Below are 26,691 nucleotides of genomic sequence, written 5' to 3'. Positions count from 1 at the left end.
ATGGCATCACCGACTCGATGGACTTGAGTCTGAGTGAACTCCGGGAGTTGGTGATGGACAGGGAGGCCTGGCGTGCTGCGATTCATGGGGTCGCGAAGAGTCTGACACGACTGAGTGACTGAACTGAACTGAACCCTCAAGAGAGACAAGAGAGACTAGTTAACCAGAGCCTAACCTACTAAGGTTTTTAGTGGAGCCTAACTGACCTGAGAGAAGGGAAATACTCAACTCTAGCCCTCTCTAGCCTTCCTCTCCCACCTAAGGAGGGAGAAAAAGCTGAGAAACACTTGTGAGTTCATATTCCAGAGGCAAAGGTTCACTAAAAGACTGAGACCTAATCCTAGGACTGTAGAAGGCCTCCCCTTTCCCAACACCTTATCTGCATATCACTAAAGTTCTGTGTATCAGAGTTCCTTTCATCTCATACATCGTGTCTAAATTTCATGAAAAAATTCCAAGGCATACTAAAAGATCAAACACATATTTTGTTGTTTTTAAATGATCCTTTCAGCACAGAAAAAAGTTTAATAAATTTCAACACATATTCATACACATTCATTCTGAAGCTTTTATAACTTCAGGAAACTCAGAATGGAAAAGAACTCCCTTAATTTGATAAAGGGCATCTGTAAAACACTGACATAATAATAAATAATACATCAAAACACAAATCTGAAGAAACAGAGTAACCATCAGAACCAGATGTTGGAATTATCAGACCAGGAATTTAAAGTGACTACGACTAAGTTGATAAGAGTGCTAATGGATAAAGTAGACATTGTGTCAGAACAGATGGGCTCAGTAAGTAGATAGATGGAAATTCTAAGAAAGAATCATAAAGAAATGCTAGAGACCAAAAGTTCTGTAACAGAAATGAAGGATGCCTTTGGTGGGCTTATTCATAGACTGAATACAACTAAGGAAAGAGCCTCTGAGCTTGAGGATATCTTAGTAGAAACCTCTAAAGAAAACAGGAAAAAAAGAGTGGGAAAAAACCCCAGCAGAATATCCAAGGACTGTGGGACACCTACAAAAAGGGTAATAATACACACATGATGGGAATATCAGGAGAAACAAAGGAACTGAAGGATCATTTGAAACAATGATGATGTCCCCAAATTAATGTCAGACACCAACCTACGCATCCAGAAAGCTGAGACAACGCCAGGCAGAATACATGCTGACAAAACTACATCCAGGTGTATTAGTTTCAAAGGACAGAAAATCTAAGATAAAGAAAAATTCCTGAAAGAAGCCAGAGGGAAAAAACACCTTACCTGCAAGAGGTACAAAGATAAGAATGATATCTGATTTCTCAGAAACCATGCAAACAAGAAGAAAGTGGAGTGAAATATTTAGTGCTGAGGATAAAATTCTACCAACCTAGAATTCCATAGCCTGTGAAATTATCTTCCAAAAGTTGAAAGCATAGTTCCTTCACTTTTTGTTTGTCTAAGAAGGTCTTCACTTCTTTTTCACTTTTGGATAAGTCATTTTTGATTCTTCTCTTGCCCTCAATCCCCACTCTATCAGCAAATGCTATCATCTCTCCCAGAGAATTATATCCAGAATGAATGCAATCATTTCTCACCATCTTTACTGCTATTCTCCTAATCGGAACCACCATCACCTCTCACCTGGACCAGTGCAATAGCCTCTCGGGGTGTTGTTTGTCCTCTCAGCAGTCAGCAGGATCTTTCTGAAGCAGAAATCAGATCACATCACTCCTTTGCTTAAAAGCTCCAAAAGCTTTCTTTTGTATAGCGTCTTTCTGACAGTGTGTCTTTGTGTGTCGGAAATTACTTAATAAGTAATAAGGGACTGATATTGGGATAACACAGAAATTCTGCTGGTTAACACAATGTTTTTCTAGTGCATTAACATTGTAAAGTGATGTGTGGCAAACATCCTCACTATGACAAAGGCCTGGGCAATGTACAAAGATCCTAAGCAAAAAGCCGGAAATCTACAGAGAGACAGTACTAGTGTGCCTGGTTTAGTGCTCTGCATAGAGGCTGCGGTCTCTTCTGTGGTAAGCTATCTGTCCAAGCAATGAGTACAGATGAAGATGCTGCAAAGGCATTTCTCTCATGGTAAAATGACAAATAAAAAGGCTATGCCCTGGATTTCACTGGTGGTACAGTGGATAGGAATCTGCCTGCCAATGCAGGAGACATGGGTTCGAACCCTGGTCTGGGGAGACCCTACATGCAGTGGAGCAACTAAGCCTGTGTGCCACAACTATTGAGCCCACGAGCTGCAACGACTGAAGCTCGTGCACCTAGAGCCCATGTTCTGCAACAAGAGAAGCCATTGCAAGGAGAAGCCTGCACACTGCAACAGAGAGTAGCCCCCGCTCGTTGCAACTAGAGAAAGTCCACGCACAGCAAAGAAGACTATGTTCTGATTCATTTTGTTTCATTTCATTGTGTGTATGTGTGCTTAATTATGTCTGACTCTTTCTGGCCCCATGGACTGTAGCCTGCCAGGCTCTTCTGTCCATGGGATTCTCCAGGCAAGAATACTGGAATGGATTGCCATTTCCTTCTCTAAGGGATCTTCCCGACCCAGGGATTTAAGCTGTGTCTCCTTTGTCTCCTGTATTGCAGGCGGATTCTTTATCATTAGAGCTACCTGGAAACCTGAGGATGGTCTTTATTAGAAGTGAATGCCCTCAAGAACTCACGTCTTGGAGAAAGAAGCTGACTCAGGGATTCAGACTGTGAAGGATTAACTGGCTGGGCTACAGAGCATAAATGCCATCAAGGCCAACTCTACTATTACTATAACTGGAATTTTGTGTGTTAGTCGTTCAGTCATGTCTGACTCTTTGCAATCCCATGGACTGTAGCCCACCAGGCTCCTCTGTCCATGGAATTCTCTAGGCAAGAATATTGGAATGGATTGCCATTCCCTTCTCCAGAGTGTCTTCCTGACCCTGGGATGGAATCCTGGTCTCCCGCATTGTAGGCAGATTCTTTACCATCTTAGCCACCAGGGAAGCCCATTAGAATTGGTATTGCTTTTTAAATGTTCTGGTTACCATGTTCCTTGGGTTTTGAGTGGTTTGCCCTAACGTTACATTTCCCATTGTTGATTATTCAGTTGCTCAGTCATATCCTATTCTGTGACCCTATGGACTGCAGCATGCTGGACCTCCCTGTCCTTCACCATCTCCTGAAGTTTGCTCAAACTCAAATTCATTGAGTTAGTGATACCAACCAACCATCTCATCCTCTATTGTCCCCTTCTCCTCCTCCCTTCAATCTTTCCCAGCATCAGGGTCTTTTCTAATGAGTCAGCTCTTCCCATCTGGTGGCCAAAACATCGGCCCTATTATTTTTAGCACACATTTTCTGCAGAATGTGAAGTTTTTCAGAGGCATTGTTATAACATTAATAGAAACATCTGTATTTATATAATCAAAACTTCTTACCACCTTCATCCCGTGTTAGATCTACCTCAAAACATGTCCTGAATCCAATCACTTCTCACCTCTTCCACAGCTACGACCCAGTCCAAACCACCATCTTTGCTTGCCTGGACTACTGAAATAGGCTCCTTTCTTCTCTCCTCCTTCTAGTTCATTCTCTACGTAGAATAGAGGTCTCTAAAGATATCCCTTTAAAACACAAATCAGGTGGCACTAACACTCTGTTTAAAAATCAACTCTCTGGGTAGGGGGGTGGGGGGATAAATTAGGAGTATGGGATTAACAGATGTACAACATTGTATATAAAATAGATAACCAACAAGGACCTACTGCATAGTACAGGGAACTATATTCAATATCTTGTAATAAACTATAATAGAAAAGGAGAAAAGAATATACATATATATGTAGAACCAATCACTTTGCTCTATACCTGAAACTAACACAGTATTGTAAATTCACTATACCTAAATCAAAACCAAGTCCAAAAAAAGTAAAAGAAAACATCAACTCCCTAATGGCCTCCCATTATATTCCAAATAAAACCCATTCCCTTTCCTTGGCTCTCAAACCATGCTTTAGAGTCTTTCTGTTTATTACTCCCTCTTCCTGGAGCTGTCTTCTCCAACTCTTCATCTGGCAGGTTTTCTTATCATTCAGGTACTGGCTTAGATGTCATCTTTCCAGTGACCTTCCCTCTTTACCACACTAAAGAATTTTCTCCCCACCAAATCAACTCTAGCACATCATCTTGGTTTTACTTGCTCCCAGTATCTACCATCTGAATTTCTCTTTTAAAAATATATGCATTGTCTATCTACCCTCCAGATTCCCCTTGTTCACTTCTGTATTCTCAGACCTAAAACAATGTTTGGGCCATAGTCTCCATCCACTGAATGAACAGATTAACTAGTACTTCTGAAAGTTGTATAAGCAAACTCCTGATTACATGGGACTTAGACATAAAAAGTTCTAAGACTTATAGACCTGTTCTTGTATTCCATGGATATACTTGAATTCTCCTACTCATTCATTTGAAGAGGTTCCTTGACTTCACCATTGTCTCTGTCATCATTCTGGGCGATTTCAACATCGAAGTGGAACAGGAAATGAAGCTTAGTATCTTGGTATTAAGGCAGTGAGCAGAGATATTGGTATATATGGAAATGAAATAGAGTCTTCCCACCAACTTGCCCAAACCCCTACTCTCTTGCAGTGATACTGGCCTTTGCATTTGAATCTGGCTCTTGTTTCTTCATTTTCATTAAAGATGGAGCTACTTCTACTGGTTGGTGATGATGTGCGTAGTCAGATTGGAAGAGACCTAGTTTGTAAAGAACTAGGTCTTTGTAAATGTTGTAAAGAACAACATTTTGGTAAAGTTTCCAGCTGTCTGCAGAGCTGGTAGAGAGAATAAAATGACAGGGAAGAAGAGTGTCAGGAAGTCAGAGAATGAGATGAAAGTGATTTTACAATGGAAATATTCCACTCTTCATTTGCAAAAGACACTTTCTACCCAGTAAGATTTCCAGAAATGAGGAATCCATAAGCTCCCTAGTGAGAGTTCCTAGTGATTAACTGTCAGAATGCTTAACCTATCTTAGCAAGGCCTTTTGCTATAATTCAAATCCAGTTTTGTATGAAGATGAAGAAAAACAATGTGATAAAACTGTAATAATGAAATTTTTCATGTTCCCCAATAGAGATTAACTCTAACCATGAACCTTGTGTTTTCAAAATCTTATCTCATTGGTGTTACATTACAGATAACTGTTGCCCTACTTGAAGTTCTTCACATTTTTCTAAAAATGTGGAGATTCTCACAGAACACATTCTTGATTATGATTCCCAGCCCTGAAAAAATATTTGATTGTCTATTATGTGGGAGAAAGCTGTGGCTGTTACTGAGTGTGCAGGCAGCTGGGTCTGGCGGCGGCGGCAGATGGGAGGAGGGGGATAGGGAAGGCCGGTAAACAAATAATCTGTGGCTATGAAAGGGGTTCAGCAACAATAGTATCAAGGGACAGAGGAGGGTGGGTTACAGAGGGTCAGGATTTCTAAGCAAGTGATACCTGATGGGAAGGGCAAACTCACTGAGAAAGACCCTGATGCTGGGGAAGATCAATGGCAAAAGGAGAAGGAGGCAACAGAGGATGCGATGGTTGGATGGCATCATTGACTCAATGGACGTGAGTTTGAGCAAACTCCAGGAGACAGTGAAGGGCAGGGAAGCCTCGTGAGCTGCAGTGCACAGGGTCACAAAGAGTCAGACATGACTGAGGGACTGAGCAACAATACTTAGGCAGCCTGAAGGACGAGATCCAAATTGGCTGGGGAGACAGCATCCCAGGCTGAGGCATGTGCAGAGGTCCTGGGATAGGAATAAGAACTCAAGGTGATGGCAGTGTGAACATGAGTCTGGAGAGGGCAAGATCACTCAGAGCTTTGTGCGCAGGCCACAGTAAGCAGTTTGAACTTAAGTGTGACTGGAGCATTTTAATAGAGACCCATCAGGGCACTGTGGGCAGTAAATGTGGTGGAAGTAGACATGGGATGAAGTGTTCAAATGTTGGGTATATTTGGAGTTAGAGCCAACATGGCTTGGACGTGGGAGGTGGAGAGAGAAATCAAAGATGATTCCTAGATGTGAAATTTGGAGAGTTGGGCTGCTGAGGTGGAAGGACCAGGGGGAGAACAGGATAATTTATTTTGATGTTGAAAATCACCAAGAATGATGATGAGGTAGTGGAAAAGCCAACAAACCTCTTCAAATGAATGAATGAGAGTGTGCAAGTGTATCCGTAGAATAAATTCATTCATTCAACAAATATTGATTTGAGCCCTTATTAAGGGCAAGGCTAGTGTCTCAGCAGTAAAAGAATCCGCCTGCCAATGCAGGAGATGTGGGTTTGATCCCTGGGTCAGAAGATCCCCTGGAGAAGGAAATGACAACCCACTCCAGTATTCTTGCCTGGAAAATCCCATGGACAGAGGAGCGAGTCAGACATGACTTTAGTGACTAAACAACTGTGCAAGGCTCTAGAAATGGTACTGATGGATCACTACCACATTCGCTTTTCTCCTCCACACCACAGGGCATGTGGGATCTTAGTCCCCTCAACTAGGGATCAAACCCGTGTCTCCTGCATTTGGAGCTGAGTCTTAACCACTGGGCCACCAGGGAAGTCCTGACTGTCACATTGGTTTTTTACTGTCTTATCTCAACATAGATTACAGCTGCCTATTGAGGGTTCATGCCTAATGCTGCCTTTATTCACACTGCCCCTTCTGTCCCACTTCATCTAGTATATTAATAGATACACATTGGCCCAATCTATACTTATTAATGGACTGAATCAAATGAAATAGATGCTACAGTGAGTGTAAATACCCCAAAACAATAGTCTAAATTACTTGTATCTTAATATGGTAAACAATATATCCCTAGTAAAAAGCATTAAAATGATATACAAATTTTTATTACCCTAATCTGTAATTTTTTAAGAATCTCCTGAAAACCAAAGCTTATTTTATTGGAGTATAATTGTTTTACAATATTGTGTTAGTTTCAGCTGTACAACAAAGTGAATGTTATACATATATATATTTTCTCTCTTAAACCTCCCTCACACCCCACCCCCAGCCCACCTCTCTAGGTCATCACAGAACACCGAGCTCAGTTCCCTGCAGCTTTCCACTAGCTATCTACTTTACACGTGGCAGTGTATGTATGTCAGTGGTATCCTCCCAATTCATCCCATCCTCCCCCATCTTGTTTATTTAAAAGATAGTTTTGTGAGATCAGTAATATTCTAACCTTCTAACATGAATTTTCAAGTTTGTTCCTATATAAAGTAGTTCAGAGGCCATGGTGTTCAAGCCTTTCAAAGGCATTCCTGAAGCAACTTTTGGTTCGTGCACTCAGAGTCGAATACATTATACTTATATATAGTTTTAAGAAGCACTACTCCTTAGAAATTGTCAGGGAATTGTTGAGCATTGATGTGCTTACCACTCACCCTTACATTTTAATTTTCTTTTGATAACAGGATATACTGCTGCTTAACAATAAATTCTGTTTTCAGGACCAATAAAGCCCGATTACTTGGAAAACAGGTAGGTGCTTCATGACTCTTAATGTCTGCTCACCAGTAATACCTCATAAATTATTTACCATTTTACAGCTGTTGGTGACTTTTGCTTCCAGGATGTTTATGTGAAAAGGGTATGAGTATTTGATATATACCAAATTAATGAGCAGGGGAAAGAAGTTAGAATGAAAATGGCCTCCTTCTAACAGTCTTAGAGCTAATGTATATTGTAGTTATGTGTTCCATTATGTACAGAAAATAAGGCATTCTTTCCTTTTTGTTTAGAAAAACAATTCTCCAACAAATTACTATAAACTGTGAACTGAAAGTGAAATCACTCAGTCTTGTCAGACTCTTTGTGACCCCTGGATTGTACAATCCATGGAATTCTCCAGGCCAGAATACTGGAGTGGGTAGCCTTTCCCTTCTCCAGGGCATCTTCCCAACCCAGGGATCGAACCCAGGTCTCCCGCATTGCAGGTGGATTTTTTACCAGCTGAGCCACAAGGGAAACCCATAAACTGTAGTAAAACACAATAAATAAAGTATTTAAATACTTCTGGCTTATCTTTAAAAGGAACACTATTTTGGTTTGCAATTTTTCTGTTTAACTTTCTTCACCTCTTTCACTGATTTGTCCCTGGTGAAGAGCCTGAAGATTTTTAACAGAACCCAGACATGAACTAAAAAATTCTCAGAAAGTTGGCTTGAAGTACAAGTCTTTTCTGTCTGAAGAGGGTAATGATTACACTGACAGACGGTATAATGAAAATGCACCAATGCAGTTTATTTTAATTCTAATTTATGAGAATAACTTCTTAAGTGCAACATCAGAAGTCAATTCATCAATACTGAATTTGGAAAGCGCAATCAAGAAAAGAGCCACATTTTTTTTATTGGAACTACACATTTCCATAGTACTGGGTACCACAATTCTAGAACAAAATCAAAAACAAAAATCTGAAATAAGCATGACAAAAGTTCTTAACTCCAGGAGATCCACATGAACTGCCCCAAACTGGATACAGAAGGTTGTGTAGTGTACGCACAGATTTTTCTGGGGAAAGGTCCTGTAACTTGAATCAACTTCTAGAGGTGTCCAAACAGTAAATGGTAGAATTCTAATCTCCTCCATATTTTCAATAATGGAAGCTGTGGACTTTGGGAAGTTCACCTTTGCACATTTAAGAGTGAATTTTCATGGGAAGAGGGTAGAAAAAAGTAACTTGTGAGGACTGGGGAGCAAAAAACTCTGAAGAGTTCTTTACCTCATAAGTTTTAGTAACATGTTCTGGTTTAGAGAGGGGAAATGGGGATATCAGTGGTAACATCATAAAGTGGAAGCAAAGAGACACCTACAGGGATTTTTCAAGTCCTTAAAAAAAAAAAAACAAACGTTAGTATGAATAAAGCAACAGCAAGAATTAAAAATGCAATTTAACTCAAGTACAATTTTCCGTTCCTGCATATCAACAACTTTCTTTATTTCTGAATGTCACAAACTTCAATCAGAATACTTTAAAAAATATTATTTTGCATGCACTTAAGAAATCTGACAAAGGACAAGGAGCAAGTTAACTTGCATTATGCTATGGAGTTTGAACTGAACAGCCAAAGAACACATATTTAAAATAATTAGGTACAGGTAACCATGAACACTTCACTGCATTAATCAGATGGCATCCTACCTCTATGCACACGTTCATGTAGCACTACGAGTAATTACCTTGCAGCAGAGCAAAATGGAGATGGAATCTCCCTAAAAAGCAAGTTTAAGGGATTAAATAGTGTCGTCATCATCATCATCACTGCTGAGAACAAAGCTGCTGCCTGTGGACAAGGGCCCTTCTTCCTTAACATTCCCTAAACCACCCACAGTCCCTCTCTCATCAGAATCTTCAAACAATTTGTCGCTGGAATCATCATCAAACAACTTCTCGTTGGAATCATCATCTTCAAACACCTTTTCATCTATGTCTTCATCTTCCTTTACATCTCCATCTTCCTCATCTTCTTTTCCATCTGAATCTTCAAATACCTTTTCATCTGCATCATCTTCTTCATCCTTTTCATCAGCATCTTCAAGTTCCTTTTCTTCTGCATCTTCTTCGTCCTCTTTCTCATCTGATTCATCATCAAATACCTTTTCATATGCATCTTCCTCTTCTTCCTTTTCATCTGACTCTTCGTCAAACTCTTTCTCAGAGCCTTCTTCATCAAACACTTTTTCAGAGCTGTCATCTTCGAATTCTGATTTTTCAGATTCATTTTCGTCTAACTCTTTTTCCGGAATGTTTTCATTAAATTCCTTGTCAGAGGCATCTTCTTCAAAACCTTTCTCAAGGCCATTTTCTTCTAACTCTTTTTCAGAGCCATCGTCAAACTGCTTTTCTGAGCAGTCTTCAGACTCTTGTTCTGAGTCGTCATCTTCAGAAGCCACCTTTTGGGGGCTGGCCTCCCCCTCAGACTCCTTGCCGGGGCCTTCTTCTTCAGACTCCTTCTCACGGCCGTTCTTGTCAGGATCCGTTTTGAGTTTCTTCTTTTTGGATTCTCTTTCAGGGACAGTCTCTTTTGACTCTTTGTTAGGATTACCCTCTTCACGCTCTTTCTCAGGGCCGCCTTCTCCAGACTCTCTCTCCGGGAAGTCTTCTTCACGCTCTCTTTTGGGACAGCCTTCCTTAGACTCTCTTTCAAGGCAGCTCTCTTCAGATTCTTCTTGGGGACCTTCAGCTTCTTTTTCAGGGCCACTTTCTTTAGCATCTTTTTCAGAAGCAGCTTCTTCAACTTCTCCCCCATCTTCCATTTTTTCAAACTTCTTTTCATCTATAGGTTCTTCAAATGCCATTTCAGTTGCGGCTGCTTGAACATTTGCTTGAGATGTGCCAGGGTGCTCAGAAAAATGCCTAACTCTAGAAGGCCCTGCCCTTTCTGGAGCACGGATGGAATTTGAACGCTGCAGGCCTCTGTTGGCCTCAGGAGCGTTGAGGAAAGCCTCCCATCCTCTCAGCCTTTCCTCCCTTTCTCTTGTGGTCTCCTCCACCTGTGTACACATGGAAACTGCTGTTAAAAGATGTTTTAGGCCAAAAGAAGTAACAACGTCTTGGAACATTTCTAACATTGCTCACAGTACTCTGATTTTATAAGGTATCACTTCTGGGAAATGAAAGCAATTCCCTATCTTCACTTTCCAAACTTTACACCTTAGTTTACTAGTGCTGACCATAAGATCGTTTAAATAAATGTCCAGTGCCATGGCACTGTAGAAATGTCTCCTCAATTAAAAAGTTAATCACTGAACTGTCTGTACTTTATAAGACAGAAAAGAAGAGAAACACTTTAGCTTAATGCCTTCTTTCCCATTGCTGTTCTGAGCAAGTGCAACACTTCAGACTTATAAACTGAAAGAATGAAAAATTTTTCTTTCTATACTCTCAATGTAAAGGATTATTTAAAAGTACAGTTACATTAAACAGATTACACATAACTGAAAACTTACATGAAAAACTGCTAGATCAGTATCTGTTGGAATGAAATAATTCACGTGCCCTTGACAGTTGCAGAACTCACCTGATAATCCGTAGTTCCATCCCACGCTTGGGCAGTGATTTGACGCCCACCAAACCACCTTCCATTGAGGGTTTGAATACAATAATCAGCTTCCTCTGGATCCCTAAAGGACACAGAGGCCACACCATCGGGGTGTCTCTAAAAAATACAAGGAAGATAAAAGAAGGAATGAATGAGAAAACTGAAAGAGAAATATACACATGTGGCAAGGTAGGGCAGTAGTATTCTTTCTGATGATTTAAGCTAAAGATTTTATGTATGAAGTCTTTCTTTCCATTTACTCCAGCCAGTGACACGCAGCTAGCTACTTCTTCAGCCTAATTTTATCAAGCAAACACCAAGCATGATATACTTGGAAATGTTCCTGCTCATTACAGTGTCAAAGGAGACGCAGAATAGCATGGTTGTTAAGAATGTGGACTCTGAAGCTGAACGGCCTTGGGATTAAATCCTGGCTCTGCCATTTACCAGCGAAATGACCTTGGGCAAGGTGCTCAATCTCTAAACTCCCTCATCTGTAAAATGGGTAAATAAATAAAAATAGGTAAAATAGCATGTACCTATCTCAGAGGATTGGGAGGATTAAAGGAGAGAATGTATAAACTAACTGTAGTTTGCAATCAATAAATGTTGACTCTTTTACACTTTCACCTGGCCATACACTCACTCAAGAGTGATGATAAAGGAAAATAACCAAGGCATAAGCAAGTCTATCGAAGGCTTGGCTTGTAATCCATGTTCATCTAATTACACTAATGCTGCGAACAGACCACCACCACTAGAGAGCAGAGCTACTACGTAAAAACATTAATGTAAAAAACTTGGAGGCATACTGACATTTGGTAATAACTTACTAAAATGGAAAAAAATTGCTTTAGGAATCATTTGTTCAAGCCACTTACATCAAAGAGAAGGAGCTTCCTAATTTGTCCAAACTTTGAACACTCTACTCGAAGGTCTTCTCTGATTTCATTCAACACCAGTGGATCATCCTACAAAAACACACTCAATTAAAAGGGGTTTTCCCCTTTATAAATCCTGAGAATGAAATTTATTGCTTTGACAAACCAACAAACAAAAGTTTTGCTTAAGGTTATTAGCTATGTTTGCCTGCAGTCTACAAAATTAAAAAGAGTCAAAGTCTAAAGAAGTTAAGACGATCACATCTGCTGCTACTACTACTGGTCTGCCTGGCTTTGAGATGGGGGAATGGACAAGTATGGTAGGCAGCAATGGGAACGTGCAGTGGCAAAGGAGAGGGAAGGAACATGTCAGTGAAAATCCCAAATAATAGCAGCTGTAGCAGGTGAAGTCCTGTGGCACATATTAAGTCAGAGACTAATAATTCTTATGTTCTGCATCAGCATCACAATGACTGTGAAGATGAAAAACCTTTGCTTTGTGCTTTGCATAGATTCCTATTTACCAAAATGTTGCAAGGAGGAGACATATATCCTTTTCATTGACTGAAGTGAAGTGAAAGTTGCTCAGTCGTGTCCGACTCTTTGCGACCCCATGGACTATATGGGAATCTCCAGGCCAGAATACTGGAGAGGGTAGCCTTTCCCTTCTCCAGGGGATCTTCCCAACCCAGGGATTGAACTGGGATCTTCTGCATTGCAGGCAGATTCCTTACCAACTGAGCGATGAGGGAAGCCCTTCATTGACTGTGTCCTACAATGATTCTTTGTGCTTCTGAGATTCTATTTTAACTCATAGGGTAAACCTCCCTTATAAGGATTCCTGTTCATCTTGCCTCCTACTACACTGCAATTGAAACACACAACTAAGGAGCTGCTGTTAACCACACAATAAAAACACACACTTAACTAATGCTTTCTTGCAACTATGAGTCTATTAAGAATACTCAAACACTGCTGCTTCTAGTGGTCTTGAGTCCCCCTCCCCCAACAACAAAAGGATTTAAGATTTCTTGTGGGAATTAAATTTTCTTCAAGTTCCAAAGCATGAAAAAGGTTCATAAAAAGTTATATTATCAACTTGAATTTCAACTACATAAAAACATATACAAGGGTATCCTATCTACTAATTTCTATTGAAGCAGACCTAAACACTTTTTAGGAAACATCTGAATCCTCACCAACTAAAGAGAACAGCAAAAAATGACAAGTAGCTTCTCCTTCCTAAAGTTTGTCAAAAGGCAAAAATATACAACTGGTAGGCAGTTACTGAAGTCAAATTTAAAATTAAAACTGTAAAAATCCTATAAATCTGAGGCTTCTAAAACTATAGCTTGCGGGACTCTGGATTTCTCCCACTTATAAAATCTAACTTTGGAGAATATACCAATTTGTTTTATATAAAATTCTTAAACCTGAGAGGAATGGGGGAATGGAGCATAAACTCTATACTCATTTGGTAAAGCCATGGGGTGGCTTCTAGGGATGTGTGTGTGGCGGGTAGCTCTTACCAGATTGGGTGCTTTCTACAAGCAGGAATCTCCCTTGACTGAATTTGAAATACCTCACAGAACACAGCAGCGTCTTTTCACACAATGAACAGTCGATTAAAACTTTTTCAGTTTGATAAACTGTTCCTAGTAACTCTATTTTCTTTACCAAAGGAAATCAGGATTATATTAAAAACAAAAACTGTTTCAAAATATTTGACGAATTTAAGCATGATTCCACAGTTTTACTGTGGAAGGGAGGGGTGCATTACTGTCTTTATTTCTTTTTTACAAACTTTTTTATTTTTATTTTTGGCTGTGTCAGGTCTTCGTTGCAGCATGCAGGCTTAGTTGCCTGGCGGCATGTGGGATTTCAGTTCCCCAACCAGGGACTGAACCCGTGTCCCTTGCATTGGAAGGCGACTGTCAACCACTGAAACGCCAGGCAAGTCCCTGTCTTTCTTTCTTTATCAAAGCCTCAGTGTCCTTCCCAAAAGAACATCAAATTTCAGCCAAATACTTCCCAGACTTCTGTTTTCATTTTTACCAGCTTGAAAAACAAATGTGTCTCTACTGCTATAGTATCATGAGACTTAAAGATAATAACCCCTTCCCCTGGTTAAGTGTCTTTTTAACTTAGCTAAGCATGAAAATTTTCCAAAGACAGCTCTTTGCAAGCAACAGACCTGAGACTAAACTCAGACTGTTAAGCTGAAACCTTCCGCATTTGACACTCATCATTTTTTTCCAGGGTGGTGCTTTGTTTTCCCAGGAATAAAACGTATTTCTCATTCCTTTCCAATCTAAACCCATTCAAGACAGTAGCCAATAACCCCATGTGGCTACTGAGCCCTTGAAACGTGGCTTGTCCAAATTGATGTGGGCTGCAGGTGTGAGGTAAATACCAGATTTTGAAAATTTAGTACCAAAGCTGGGGGGGGGGGGAAGAAACAGCTTATTAACGTTTTTATGGTATATGCTACAATTATAATACTTGGATATATTGGGTTAAATAAAATTCATTATTAAAATTTACTTCCCCTGTTTCATGTTGTGTTTATACTGTGGCTGCTAGAAAAATTTAAGTTACACATGTGGCTCAGATTAGACCTCTATTGAACAGCCCTGGTATACACAATGAGAAAACCACCTCTGCATCTGAGTTTTGGTTTTCCATCTCTTAGTATTCAAATTTGCCAGGCATGATTTTTTTAAATAAGGCTTTGAATTAAACACTGAAAACCCCCTAAAGTTACATTTAAAATACTAGCCTTCACTGTTCTCCCTGATACCAAAAAGTATTTCTAGGTATTTTGCTTCTAACTCTAATCAACTGTTTGGAATAAAGACATACAGGCATACCTTGGAGATACTGCAGGTTCAGTTCCAGACCAGCACAATAAAGCAAATATTGCAATAAGGCAAGTCACATGAACTTTTTTGGTTTTCCAGTTACGTTACACTATACTGTAGTCTATTAAGTGTACAAAAGCATCATATCTAAAAAAGATATGCCTTCATTAAAAAAACACTGCTAGAAAATGCTAACCATCACCTGAACCTCCAGCAAGTCATCATAGTAACAAAGATTACTGATCACAAATCACCGTAACAAATATAGTAATAATGAAAAAGTATGAACTACTGTGACAATTACCAAAATGTGACAGAGAGAAAGAGAATGAGCAAATGCTACTGGCAAGATGGTGCTAACAGGCTTGCTCCACAAAGGGTTGCCACAAAAACTTTGTTTGTTTTTTAAAAAAAGGTTCAACCCCTGGTCAGAGATCTAAGATCCCACAAGCTACATGGTATGGCCAAAAAGGAAAAATAATAATAATAAAATAAATAAACTGAAATACTTACATGTGGCTATAGTCTACCATTCTGGACAATCTACTCCAGTGGACAGACCTATACTGATACACTTTTACATTCAGGCCTACAAAACACTGAGCAAAAAAACAAAAACTGCTGACAGGCTCTCATCAAGCTCGGCAGACCACACAAGCCCAGGTAGATGGGCAGACAAAGACAGCACCAAGGGTTTCTCTGCCCAAGAACTCTGAACCCCATCACTGCCCTCCCCAGCCTCTGTGGCACAGCTGTCTGAAAACTTTCCTTCATTTGCAAAGATGCTAAAGAGAAAATATTGTATTCATTGAGTGAATGAAAACACTCTGCCTTGTGAATAAAAGGGGCTTCATTCATTTTTTCACTTTTTCAGATAAATATTGAGGGCCTTCTGTGTGCTAAGCACTGGGAATATAACAGCACAGCAGGTAGACAGAGCCCTGACTCTCATGGAGCTCATATTCTAACAGATAAGATCCAATAATTTCAGATAATAAATGCTATGAATAAAATAAAACCGGCTAATATAAAGGCTCTATAATTCCAAAGTTTATACTAAACCAATAAAGATTTTCTTTTTTAAACAATCAAGAACTTACAAGCATAAAATTTCTATCCTTTAAAACGTCCACTGGAGGGAATTTGTAGGAGTCAAGGAAGAATAAATGTGGCTTTTGGGAGGAAAGACTATTTGTTAAGCTAGGAAAAATTAAGTCTGCCCAGGGTGATAGCTAGACTTAAGTGTTAGACTTAAGTGTCTCAATGAGCAAGGCAGGAAGCAGAAACAGGTTAAAGGTAATTACTCAACAGACTTCAACTTGCAAAGAGCCCAGATACTTAATAAATTAAATATACATTTATGTTCATGTTCAAGTGTTAGGAGTATAGAATGTTGTGAATCTAAGGTCTCCAGTCACAGAAATTAAAAGGTCACCTAACTAAAAAAAAAAAACAATTATCTGCCAAGGAAATAAAATGTAGATGAATCACAGGGAATTCTGGAATTGTACCAAGTAGACTAGATACCATGATCCATCTATACATGCCTTTCAAAGCCCCAGCTGGGAGGGACAGCATTTCAAAAAGCATTTAGTGTGCATGTGAACATGTGTGGGGTTCTTTTGGCCATCCTTGCAGCTTGAGGGATCTTAGCTCCCTGACCAGGGACTGAACTTGGGGCCCCCAGCAGTGGAAGCGCAGAGTCCTAACCACTGGACCGCAAGGAAAGTCCCTATGTGCATTAAAAAAAAAAAAAAAAACATAGTTCATTATCACTGCAAGTCTAAACTGGCTCTGTCATATTTCAAGATTCTTCAGGATTCGAGCCAGAAGAGACACCACACAGTACTAATAGACCACATGTATCTTCTCGATTACCTCAAAAGATGCAGGCTCCATAGATGCACAGTAAACCCTATCACCTCACTATCTGCAGAGATGGAGTTTCACAGACCATCCTGGAGCTCTCTTAAAGGGGGCTAAAATGATATTGCCACTCTGACTCTGTTTCGGTGCACAAAAGGATCAAGAGTCAGCTTTGGTAGGAACGAGAACATATGCAAACTGTCTGGAATTTTACATTACGAACATTGTTTTCTTATGTGTAACTTGTTACCACTAATTTCAGAATCCAGGCAGAGAATAAAGAATTGTTCTTCCATGAATGATCCCATGAGTCTAGGCCAAAACACACAGATAAGAACAAGATGCAGAATGTAACACAAGGTATCCTGATGGCAACTAATACTCCTTAAACCTCTCTAGTAGCTCTTCTTCCTTTATTCACTTTTATTTGCTGTTCCTAGAATCGTCCATGGACATCAAGTATTACAAAGTCCTCGTAATAGCCATTAAAGGGTTTTGTAAAAATTAGATTCTGAAAAACAACCTCCACTACTCAAATGTCAGGGACTGTATTTCACTTGGAGAAGGAAATGGCAACCCACTCCAGTACTCTTGCCTGGAGAATTCCGTGGACAGAGGAGCCTGGTGGGCTGCTGTCCATGGGGTCGCACAGAGTCGAACACGACTGAAGCAACTTAGCATGCATGCATGCATTAGGGAAGGAAATGGCAACCCACTCCAGTATTCTTGCCTGGAGAATCCCAGACAAAGGAGCCTGTGGGCTGCCGTCTATGGGGTCACACAGAGTCAGCAGCTGCCATTAGCAGCAGCAGCAGTTCACTAACCTAAGGTTTTTTAAGTATCAAACTTTTAGCACCAAAGTGAGGTTTTCATTTCCAATTGTGAAACTGGTCCTCCCCACCAAAGTAAGCCTGTATTGCTGAACTGTACTTAACATCCACAAGTGACTCACAGAAATCTTTTCAAGACTGCACTTTTAATATAGCAGCTGCCATTTGGGGCCACAGTATGGGTATTAGCCTGGTTTACTTGGGATATGACTAAAAGAACACTGGGCTAAACCTGGGAAAATCTGAAACCTTCAACTGATTCTTGGTTCCATTTTCCAACCATGACAACTCATGAACATGCAGGATATGACATGAGAAAGATGCACTGAGGCAAGCTTTGGGTTCTCTTGAAAGAAAGAATATCTGTTTCTAACCCTAAGAATACTTCTTCCTACCTCAAAATCCATTGGATGAAACATGTTTTTGATGATGACAACTCGCTCATGGCGCATTCGGGATGGGCCAGCCCGTCTCTCAGGTCTCCAATCCAACTGCCTAATGCGAGAAAGTAGGAACAGCAAGTTGTGAATTTCATTTTAGACTTGTTGGAGACAGAAAAAAACAAGCTATAAATATAATCCTTTACTGAATGCTTAATAAAGATAATTATTTGATTTCAAAACGTGTATTTTAGTCACAGTTACTGCACAGCTTTCTGAAATAAAAACAATCGGCAGTGAAAGATGGACCCAGTGTCTGAAATGCCCAGAGTAAGTATATTTTTCAGAACTGCTGTCTGGTTACAAACATTCCAATGAGACTCCTGGAAAATTGGTAATTATTTAGTATCTATGACTATCTAGGAAGAGACACTTCAAGGCCAAGGAAATGTTCAAATTGTATTAGTTTCTAGGTATTTTATAATTATAAAGAACAAACAACTGCACTGAAATATGTAAAACTACTCTGTTACAATCTTAAGTCTTACTGGTTTGTCTATAAAATGCTTAGGTATCTACTTTATTCCTATAAAAACTATTGGCATCACAACTAAATGCTTTTATAACCATTTTACCATTAGTTTAAGCATAGTGTTAGAAGCTTTATTAGAATTCAACCTGATCTAAGTGCTCATCATTTTGGCCCATTTCTTAAAAACAGCATATTTCAAAAAAACATTAAATTAATAGAAACTTGATGACATGTATATATTATATACAACCACATAATACATGAAAAATGATAAAGCTTATAATTTCTAACTCCTACTAACTAGTATGAATGTAAAAGTTTAGCTCCTGGTACGCTGATTCCATCCACATTAAAAATGAACTAATGGCTCTCATATATAAACCTAAACCATCTTATCTAATTTGATATTCAACATTTTATGTAGAGATAGCTTTAGTTTATTTAAGTTCCTATTGTATTAAAAATGAACACCCCAGAAAATGAAAAACACCATCACTGCCAAACATCCTATTACACAGATTATTGAAGGTTTCTGAGGATCTAATAAAAGTTTAAAAAATTTTTGTTTCATATTGGCATCTAGTTGATTTATAATGTGTTATTTTCAGGCGTATAGTAAATGAAATTCTTTAAAAATAATCTGTAGGCATATTTGATGGAGCAAAACTATGCAATTATTACCAAAAACATACTCTAGAATATTTATACAAAATCTTTCAAAACAGAAAAAAAAAACCACCAACTTTTGTTGCATAGACAGCTTTTTCTTGTAGTCTTTGCACTTCTTCTTCTTCTTTGAGGCGTCATATTCTCCCTTCAACTGAAATTTTGCCACCTCCACATGTAATTTGTAGCCTCTAATTTAATCTTCATCCAAAAGTTTTAATGCCAGATCCACAGATTCTCTCTTTGTAAAGCGAAAACAAGTTACAATCAGTAAGTTACACACTGAAATGAAACTTTGGGAGTGTTTTAGATGAATGATGACTATACATAAAATAAAAATTTAAATGTAACTACCTACATGGGAATAAAGAACTCCAGAATGCCTATCAGGAAACTTGTATTTAAGTCACAACTGTCCCCAACCGGTTATATGAAGCCAGGCAAGTTATTCAAGCTCCCTGAGCCCCAATTTCTTCATCTATAAAATGGGAATGGAAATGCCTTCTTTGCAGAGTTCTTGACAAAATTAAAGTTATACCATTACTGGAATAGCAGTTTTGCCTTTTGGAGTCTCGATTTCTCATCTGTACAATGAGGCAAATGGACTTGGGTGATTTCTAAAGTGCGTTCCAGTTTTAAAATTCGAAGTTTCCTACTTAAAAGACTAGATGACTCAAGAAACTGGGAATAGTTTGGTCAGCCTTTTAATTTGTTTTGTTCATCAATTAAAATGTAGGTCTGTGATATACTAGGAAGATGATTATCTGACAGCTTGAACATTACACACGTGTGTGGATTCTGGGTCCGATACAAAGGGGGCAGTTGTCAGCTCTGCACTGATTCAAAGATCTAAGGAAAACTCAAAAGGACACTGAATTCAGCCACACAATCGAATATGGATCCTGGAACAATTAACTATGTTATTCTGGAACTCAATTCACTGGTTTGGTAATCTTTTAATTTAATGGCTCATAAATTTTATATATAAAGTTTATCAAAACCCTACGTTTCCCTTTAAAAATTTTAAAACCCAATGAAACCCCCTAAGAGACTCTTCACAGATTTTTAGTAAACCCTGAAGAACTTATTAAGTGTTCAAGCTCCTTACATTTGAAAATTACATAAATATCTTCCTATAATGGTCATAGTCTTGTATGATCCCCATTATGTTCAAGAACGAGGTCAAAAACCTATCTTTCCCAAAGCTGTCGGCTTACTCTTAGTCCCCTCTGATTTCACTGAAATGCTGTATACTCGCAACACACTCGTGACATTGGTACTGTTGTTTTAACACTTTGATTTCCCTTTGTATTTATTTTCAGGTTCCATGACATATGTAATATGCCATCATTGTGCCCATTTCTTTTGTACCCTGCAATAATGCATAGTAACACATGCTCCGAACGGGATAGGTGTTCCAAAAAGAATGGCTTCCTTGACACTGAGCTTTCCCCTGTGCAATTTACGGCACCATGAATACATAAAGTTCTGCAAATGTCTGTTAATACCACTCTCTCTTCTCTCTCACTCAAAATATATTTCAAAGCACTAAGCCTAAGTTATCACTTCCTTTATGGTTTAATTCAGGGGTCAGAAAACTTCTTTTGTAAAGGGCTGGTGAGTAAATATTTTAGGCTATATGGGCCATGTGGTCTGTGTTGCAACTACTCAACTTTGCTGTTGCACTGTGAAAAGAGGTACAGACAAATGCATTAACGAAACAATGTGGGAATATTACAGTAAAACTTCATTCACAAAGACAGGCAGTGGGCAGAAGTTTGCCAAACCCTGGTCTAACTCATTCCAATGGGGGAATAAAATGTTACAGACTTTCTTTTCTTTGTGGCTTTTTGAATGTGTTCTGCGTTGATTACATTCATACACTCCTATGGTTTTTCCTGTGGTCATGTATGGATGTGAGAGTTGGACTGTGAAGAAGAATTGATGCTTTTGAACTGTGGTGTTGGAGAAGACTCTTGAGAGTCCCGTGGACTGCAAGGAGATCCAGCCACTCCATTCTAAAGGAGATCAGCCCTGGGATTTCTTTGGAAGGAATGATGCTAACGCTGAAACTCCAGTACTTTGGCCATCTCATGTGAGGAGTTGACTCATTGGAAAAGACCCTGATGCTGGGAGGGATTGGGGGCCAGAGGAGAAGGGGACAACAGAGGATGAGATGGCTGGATGGCATCACTGACTCAATGGACATGAGTCTGAGTGAACTCCGGGAGTTGGTGATGGACAGGGAGGCCTGGCGTGCTGCGATTCATGGGGTCGCAAAGAGTCGGACACGACTGAGCGACTGATCTGATCTGAAAGAGATCTTTGCAGTAAAATTAAGACAAAAGAAGCACGTCTGTCCTATGACTAACATAATACCTTGACTTGGTAACATAGTTTCTTACAAGAGGAAGTGAATAACTTTACAACATAGTTTTTTACAAGAGCAAGTAAATAACTTTATCAGTGTGATACACAAAGGCACAATCAGAAACAAAGTTTTCTTCCCATCCTGTTTTGAATAGCCCTCACTCTTGGTTACCAACTATACAAAATTATAGCCCTGGTTCCTGAGCTGAAAAATGGAGATAGAAGAAACTTACATGACCACATAACTAACCTTCAAATAACAGCAAAGTCCATCTCCTTTAAGATTTCCTTGATTATCTTTGTAAAGCTTGACCTTAAATTCTTCTGTTTGAGGATCTCTCATAATAATGCCAAACTTCGACATAAGCTGTATAAATTCATCCACTGTAATGTCTGGAGGCAAACCTGTGATGTTAAGGGAAAAAAATTATAATGGCATCTATAACAAACGTGAGGGTTACTTAAGTTTCTACTAATTCAAAATCTGTAACTTGGATGAGTGATGAGTGCACCAAAATTTTGGTTTTCTAAAAGTGTGTAAAAATCTCACATCTATAGACTTTAAGAAATTTCATGTTTTAATGTATTCAAATATACATTAAAATCATGCTTTGATTAGGTCTTGTAATACATTAAAATCATGCTTTGATTAGGTCTTGTATCAATGACTCTGAAGGGGCAAACTGCTGAGTTATTACCTAAAACTGTCAGAAAGGATGGCATGCAAAGTTATATACACGTACTTTTTCTTAAGTTTTATATAAAAACATATTCCTCACTAAATGTACATGGCTCAACAAATAAATGACACAATGGTAAAAAATAGAATTCAGAGAAATGGAAATCTAAAAATAACTTTGTGGAAAAACCTCAAAATCAAATATTTTCTATTCTAAATGTGGTTAAAAGGTATACATACCAGACACATAAACATTTGTATTTCTGCCTTCTTCAACATGAAACCATCCTAAAAATAAAAATCGAGTAAAAAATCAAGTAAAACACATGCAAGAAAAGGTAAGAGTCCCATTATGAAATCCTGACAGTGCGGCAGTTTCTCGAAACTTCCAGAAACTTTTTCTTACCCTTAGAATAAGACAGACTAAATCAAATCACTGGCTAGTTTTCAAAGTATTTGGATCTTTGGACAAGTAATTCACTTCAGAGCCCTGTCTGAAAAAAGATGGCTAGCTTATCTTGGTTCTTTATGAATCTGATACTACCTTAAAAAAAAAACCTTACCCTTGCTCTGACTTTAAGCCTTGGCATAGGTTGCTTCTGACTCCAATCTACTGTGCCACCAGAAGCAAAATTGACTTCTTTAATTTAATTGGAAGTACCAAAAAAAAAAACAAACCCCAAACCAACCATTTAAACATAACTTTAAATAATCTCCTAATAAGAATTCTGTTTTGCAAAGGAAGAAACTGAGAACTGAACTGAATTGAAACAATCTGCTTGATGCCTACACGTTAGTGGGAGAGCCAACACATGAACCCAAATAATAATAATAATTAAAAATACGCATCTTATGATTCTGTCAAAGTTCTAATTCTTCAAAAAGTAAATACATATACACATACTCATACTTTTAACTTTTATACTCATGTTTTGCAAGCTAAATCTACTTGCCTGATTCAGCCTTTCTCTTTTCTCCCTTCTTTTTCAGATCACTGGGTTCGGGGGGTTGTCTTTGCGGAGGTTCTTCTGCAGTCCTAGCACTGACATCTTGGACACTTGCAGTAGAACTAGACGCACCATCATCAGAAAAGCCGTAATTGGCCTGATATGTAGCAATGAAATCTTCAGTGATCTAAATAAGAAGTTCAGTGCACACACACACAGAAATTAAAAAATGATTTCCTACTGTGAAAAGTTTACACTGTGTCAAATAACAGTATATTCAATTATACAATGTCACATTTGAGTGTTTCTGTGGATAACAGTAACTGAAGCATATATGACAAATAGTCACCTACATAGAAAACTGTGCAAAAGAGAATAAAAAAAATTAAGACATGGGTACTTGGATTATCAACACAAAAGTCTGAGATACTATTAAAGGCATTTTAAGTGCCGTTGGCACCTTTCCTAGTTGTTTCATTTGTAAATTACTATCTCTGTAGTCTACTTGACTAAGACTACAGATACACATAGCAAAGGAAGTACCAGATAACAATAAACAGAATAAAAACCAACAGTCAACTAATAATCTAACAACAGAATCAAATTTTCTTTTACTATACAGATGAACATAAGTATACATACTCAAATCACATTATCATTTAATGTCAAAACAAATCAAGAACAAATCCAACTCACATCCATCCTCCTGGCTCTTAGAGAAAAAAGCACAATTGCACAATGAAACAAACGTAGTTGTATCTTCATACCAGTCAATGTGAGGCACACATAGGAATGAGGAACATTTAAAACTTGGAAGTTTGAAGTGGTATGGGTTCCATAACATAAAAAGATAGAGCCAAAAATTACTATACTATCTGATGACTGGTGAAGTACTCAGAAGGCTGAAGAAACCAAATCTGCACTCTAGCTGGCACCACCAGTACCCAAGTGAAATGTTAAGTTTAACAATTCAGAGGGATTGGAACATACACACAAATAAAAAATGGGAAAGAAAATAGTTTAAATAAATAATTTAAAAATAACACTCAAATTACACAATGCAGACATGGTTTGCATCACTGGCTTGCAAATCTATCAGTGTGGGATAAGTATCCTTGTTTTCCACCTGTACCACGAGACTTTGATTAACAGGGTACTCTGACCAAAAAGTTTACAGAACCAAGTTTAACATCAGTCATTTTACTTCCAAGCTGAAACAGAATGCTTAAAAATTTACAAGTACTCTAAATAAATACGCACAGATCTTTTCCATCCAAGTTCTGTGCTCCTCCTGTCATATTCCTGTAGTGATATGGTTCAAATGTACCTGTCTAGGACCAACTTTAGTAGGGAAGAAAAAAAAGACGCAACGTTCAATCAGTAAAATTTTACCAATTTATCAATTTTTTTCAACTCAAGAAGTTGCATTTTGCACCTAGCACATCAGTTAACCACCTGAATTCCTAGAATAAGATTGAGACTACCTGAGATTAACATCGACTGAATTTGCTCTTGATGTTTTTCCTCTTTGCAATAAAAAAGTCACTGACATAAACCAACTGCAACCTCCACAGATAAAATTAATAAGGCATAAAAAGGACTTAAGAATTAAATTACATTGAAGACATCTCTCTAAAGATTTCCGTTCCTTTACACGTCGGTTCTGCCACAGACACAACAAAAAGAAACGTCACTAGCCAGAGGGGCTCTAACCCAGGACCTCAGCAAAGAAAACGTGAAAGGAGCGCCCCGCGAGGCTGGCCAGGTGGGCCCGCTGTGCAGCGGCGCCCGAGTGACTTACCTTGGGGAACCAAGCCTTCTTGTCTAGGTCCCACTCGTACGGGGTGTCAGTCGGCTGCTGCCCGAAAGAATCGGTTTCTCCACCGGGATCTTTCTCGGTGTCGTCGTCCTTGGTGTCTCCGTACAATTCTTGCATTCGCAACTGCTCATCAAACTCGTCGTTCGCATCCAAGTTGTTGCCGCTCATGTTGCCCACTTAGGCTAGAGGCAAGGTCCGGTCGAGCGAAGAGGCCGAGCTGATGCTGGAGGGGAACAGAGAAAAGGAGGTTGGCCACACTCAGCTCGCTTCCCACCGCCCCCCGGCCCGCCTCCCCGCGGCGCCCCAGCAGCCCCCGGGAAGTCAGGGCCACTCGCCGGCCGCACCGCCCCCCGCTCCGCCCGCTGCCCGCCCGCCGCGCGCGCGCGCGCGTCGCAGGACCTGGCCTCGCCGCGCCACCGCCCACCTGATTCGCCCCTCCGGGGCTCGCCGCCGCGGCCCGATCCGGGTCGAGGCGGGAGCGCGCACGCGCGCCGCCGCCGCCGACCGAGTTTGAGGCAACTACGGCTCCCGCGTCAACGTCTGGAAACCACTTGGAAACCGAGGCCCACTCAGGATGACGAAGTCGCCATTGTTGGCGCGTCGCGTCGTCGCGGGTCGCACCGGCACGCCCCCAGTGGCGTCAATAGGAGCCGACACGGGCCAGCGGCGTGGGGCCCCGGGGGCGGGGCTCTGGGAGCTGCGCTGCTGCCGAGCGGTGATGCTCAGCAGGGCTGTCCTGGCGCGGGGGCCGGGGGGAGCGCAGGGCCTGCGGCCTCTTGGAAACGTTGGGCTCCGCGGAGTCCGCAGCGGGGCGGTATCCCAAAGGCGTGGGAAGATTCCCACTCGGCCGGCGCCGGAGCAGGCGTCGAGGCGGCCGCCATCTTGGGGGAGTGGACGGGACAGGCGGGACAGGTCGCGCTGCGACAGAAAGATGCGCCTCCTTCTCCCGGAGGCCCCTCCTCCGCGTGGGAAACAAGTCTTTCACTTGTTTCGTGAAGATTTCCCTAGGAAAGCCGGGTTAGCCCGAACTGGTAGTACAGGGTCTGATGTATAGTGCGTGTGTGGTGAGTGAATGAATGAACGAACGAACGAATGGTGAGTGGAAGGAGCAACCTTCTCTCCGAGTCTCTGCTCCGTCCTTTTATCTTTCTGGTGCCTTCTTCAGGCTGGAGATGACTCTGGAAAGGAAAGGCAACAGTTGCCTGTCCCTTGTTCTCCATGTTTCAGACTTGCTCAAGCTACAAATCTGAAACTGTAACATCCAGTGTACACACCACCTTTACTGCCCCACTAACGTCGTTTTTTGATTTTTTAGGAAAAAAGTGCATGTGATAGAACTTGCATGCATATTTATAATATAGATAACATGAGTTTTATTAGGCGCATATACGTTTTGCTAAATATTTCTTTTAGGATCCAAAAATAGTATACAGCTGTTTTCAGCAACGTGTTATTGGGCTTCCATTTCATTCCTGAATAGGTTCACAGCATAGGTGATAATATACTAAGCAGCCCTGCTGCACGTGACTCTGAGCGCCTGCTGTATCCACAGGCCCTTCTGAGCAGGTGGCCAAAAGTTTATGTTTAGCTCCTGTGTGACCCAGTTGGAGGCCTGTGAGGTGACTTGGTAGGGTAGCCCCGCATTCTAGACTGAGTTTGACTTACTGAGCCAGTAAGCCTCTCCCAGAAAGAGGGATGAGTAGGAAATGCGGCATGGTCAGAGTAGTCTTCTGTGGCCAAGTTCTGTA

The 26,691-nt window shown here is 40.1% G+C and overlaps 1 protein-coding gene across 1 annotated transcript; it reads right to left on the bottom strand.

Annotated features, from left to right (window-relative positions):
• Positions 1-8,287: 8,287 nt before the first annotated feature.
• Positions 8,288-25,204, bottom strand: HTATSF1 (HIV-1 Tat specific factor 1). Its single transcript, XM_061408468.1, is given in 9 exon segments — positions 8,288-10,564; positions 11,092-11,229; positions 11,994-12,083; positions 17,946-18,045; positions 19,206-19,369; positions 21,749-21,903; positions 22,418-22,465; positions 23,131-23,311; positions 24,926-25,204. Coding segments are annotated over 9 exon segments (2,322 nt in total). The 5' UTR covers positions 25,112-25,204; the 3' UTR covers positions 8,288-9,304.
• Between the last annotated feature and the right edge of the window lie 1,487 nt (positions 25,205-26,691).

Source organism: Bos javanicus, chromosome X (assembly GCF_032452875.1).
Source record: "Bos javanicus breed banteng chromosome X, ARS-OSU_banteng_1.0, whole genome shotgun sequence".
In the NCBI taxonomy this organism is placed as follows: domain Eukaryota; kingdom Metazoa; phylum Chordata; class Mammalia; order Artiodactyla; family Bovidae; genus Bos; species Bos javanicus.
Note: the sequence above shows the minus strand (reverse complement) of the source record. Positions and strands in the feature narration are given on the sequence as shown.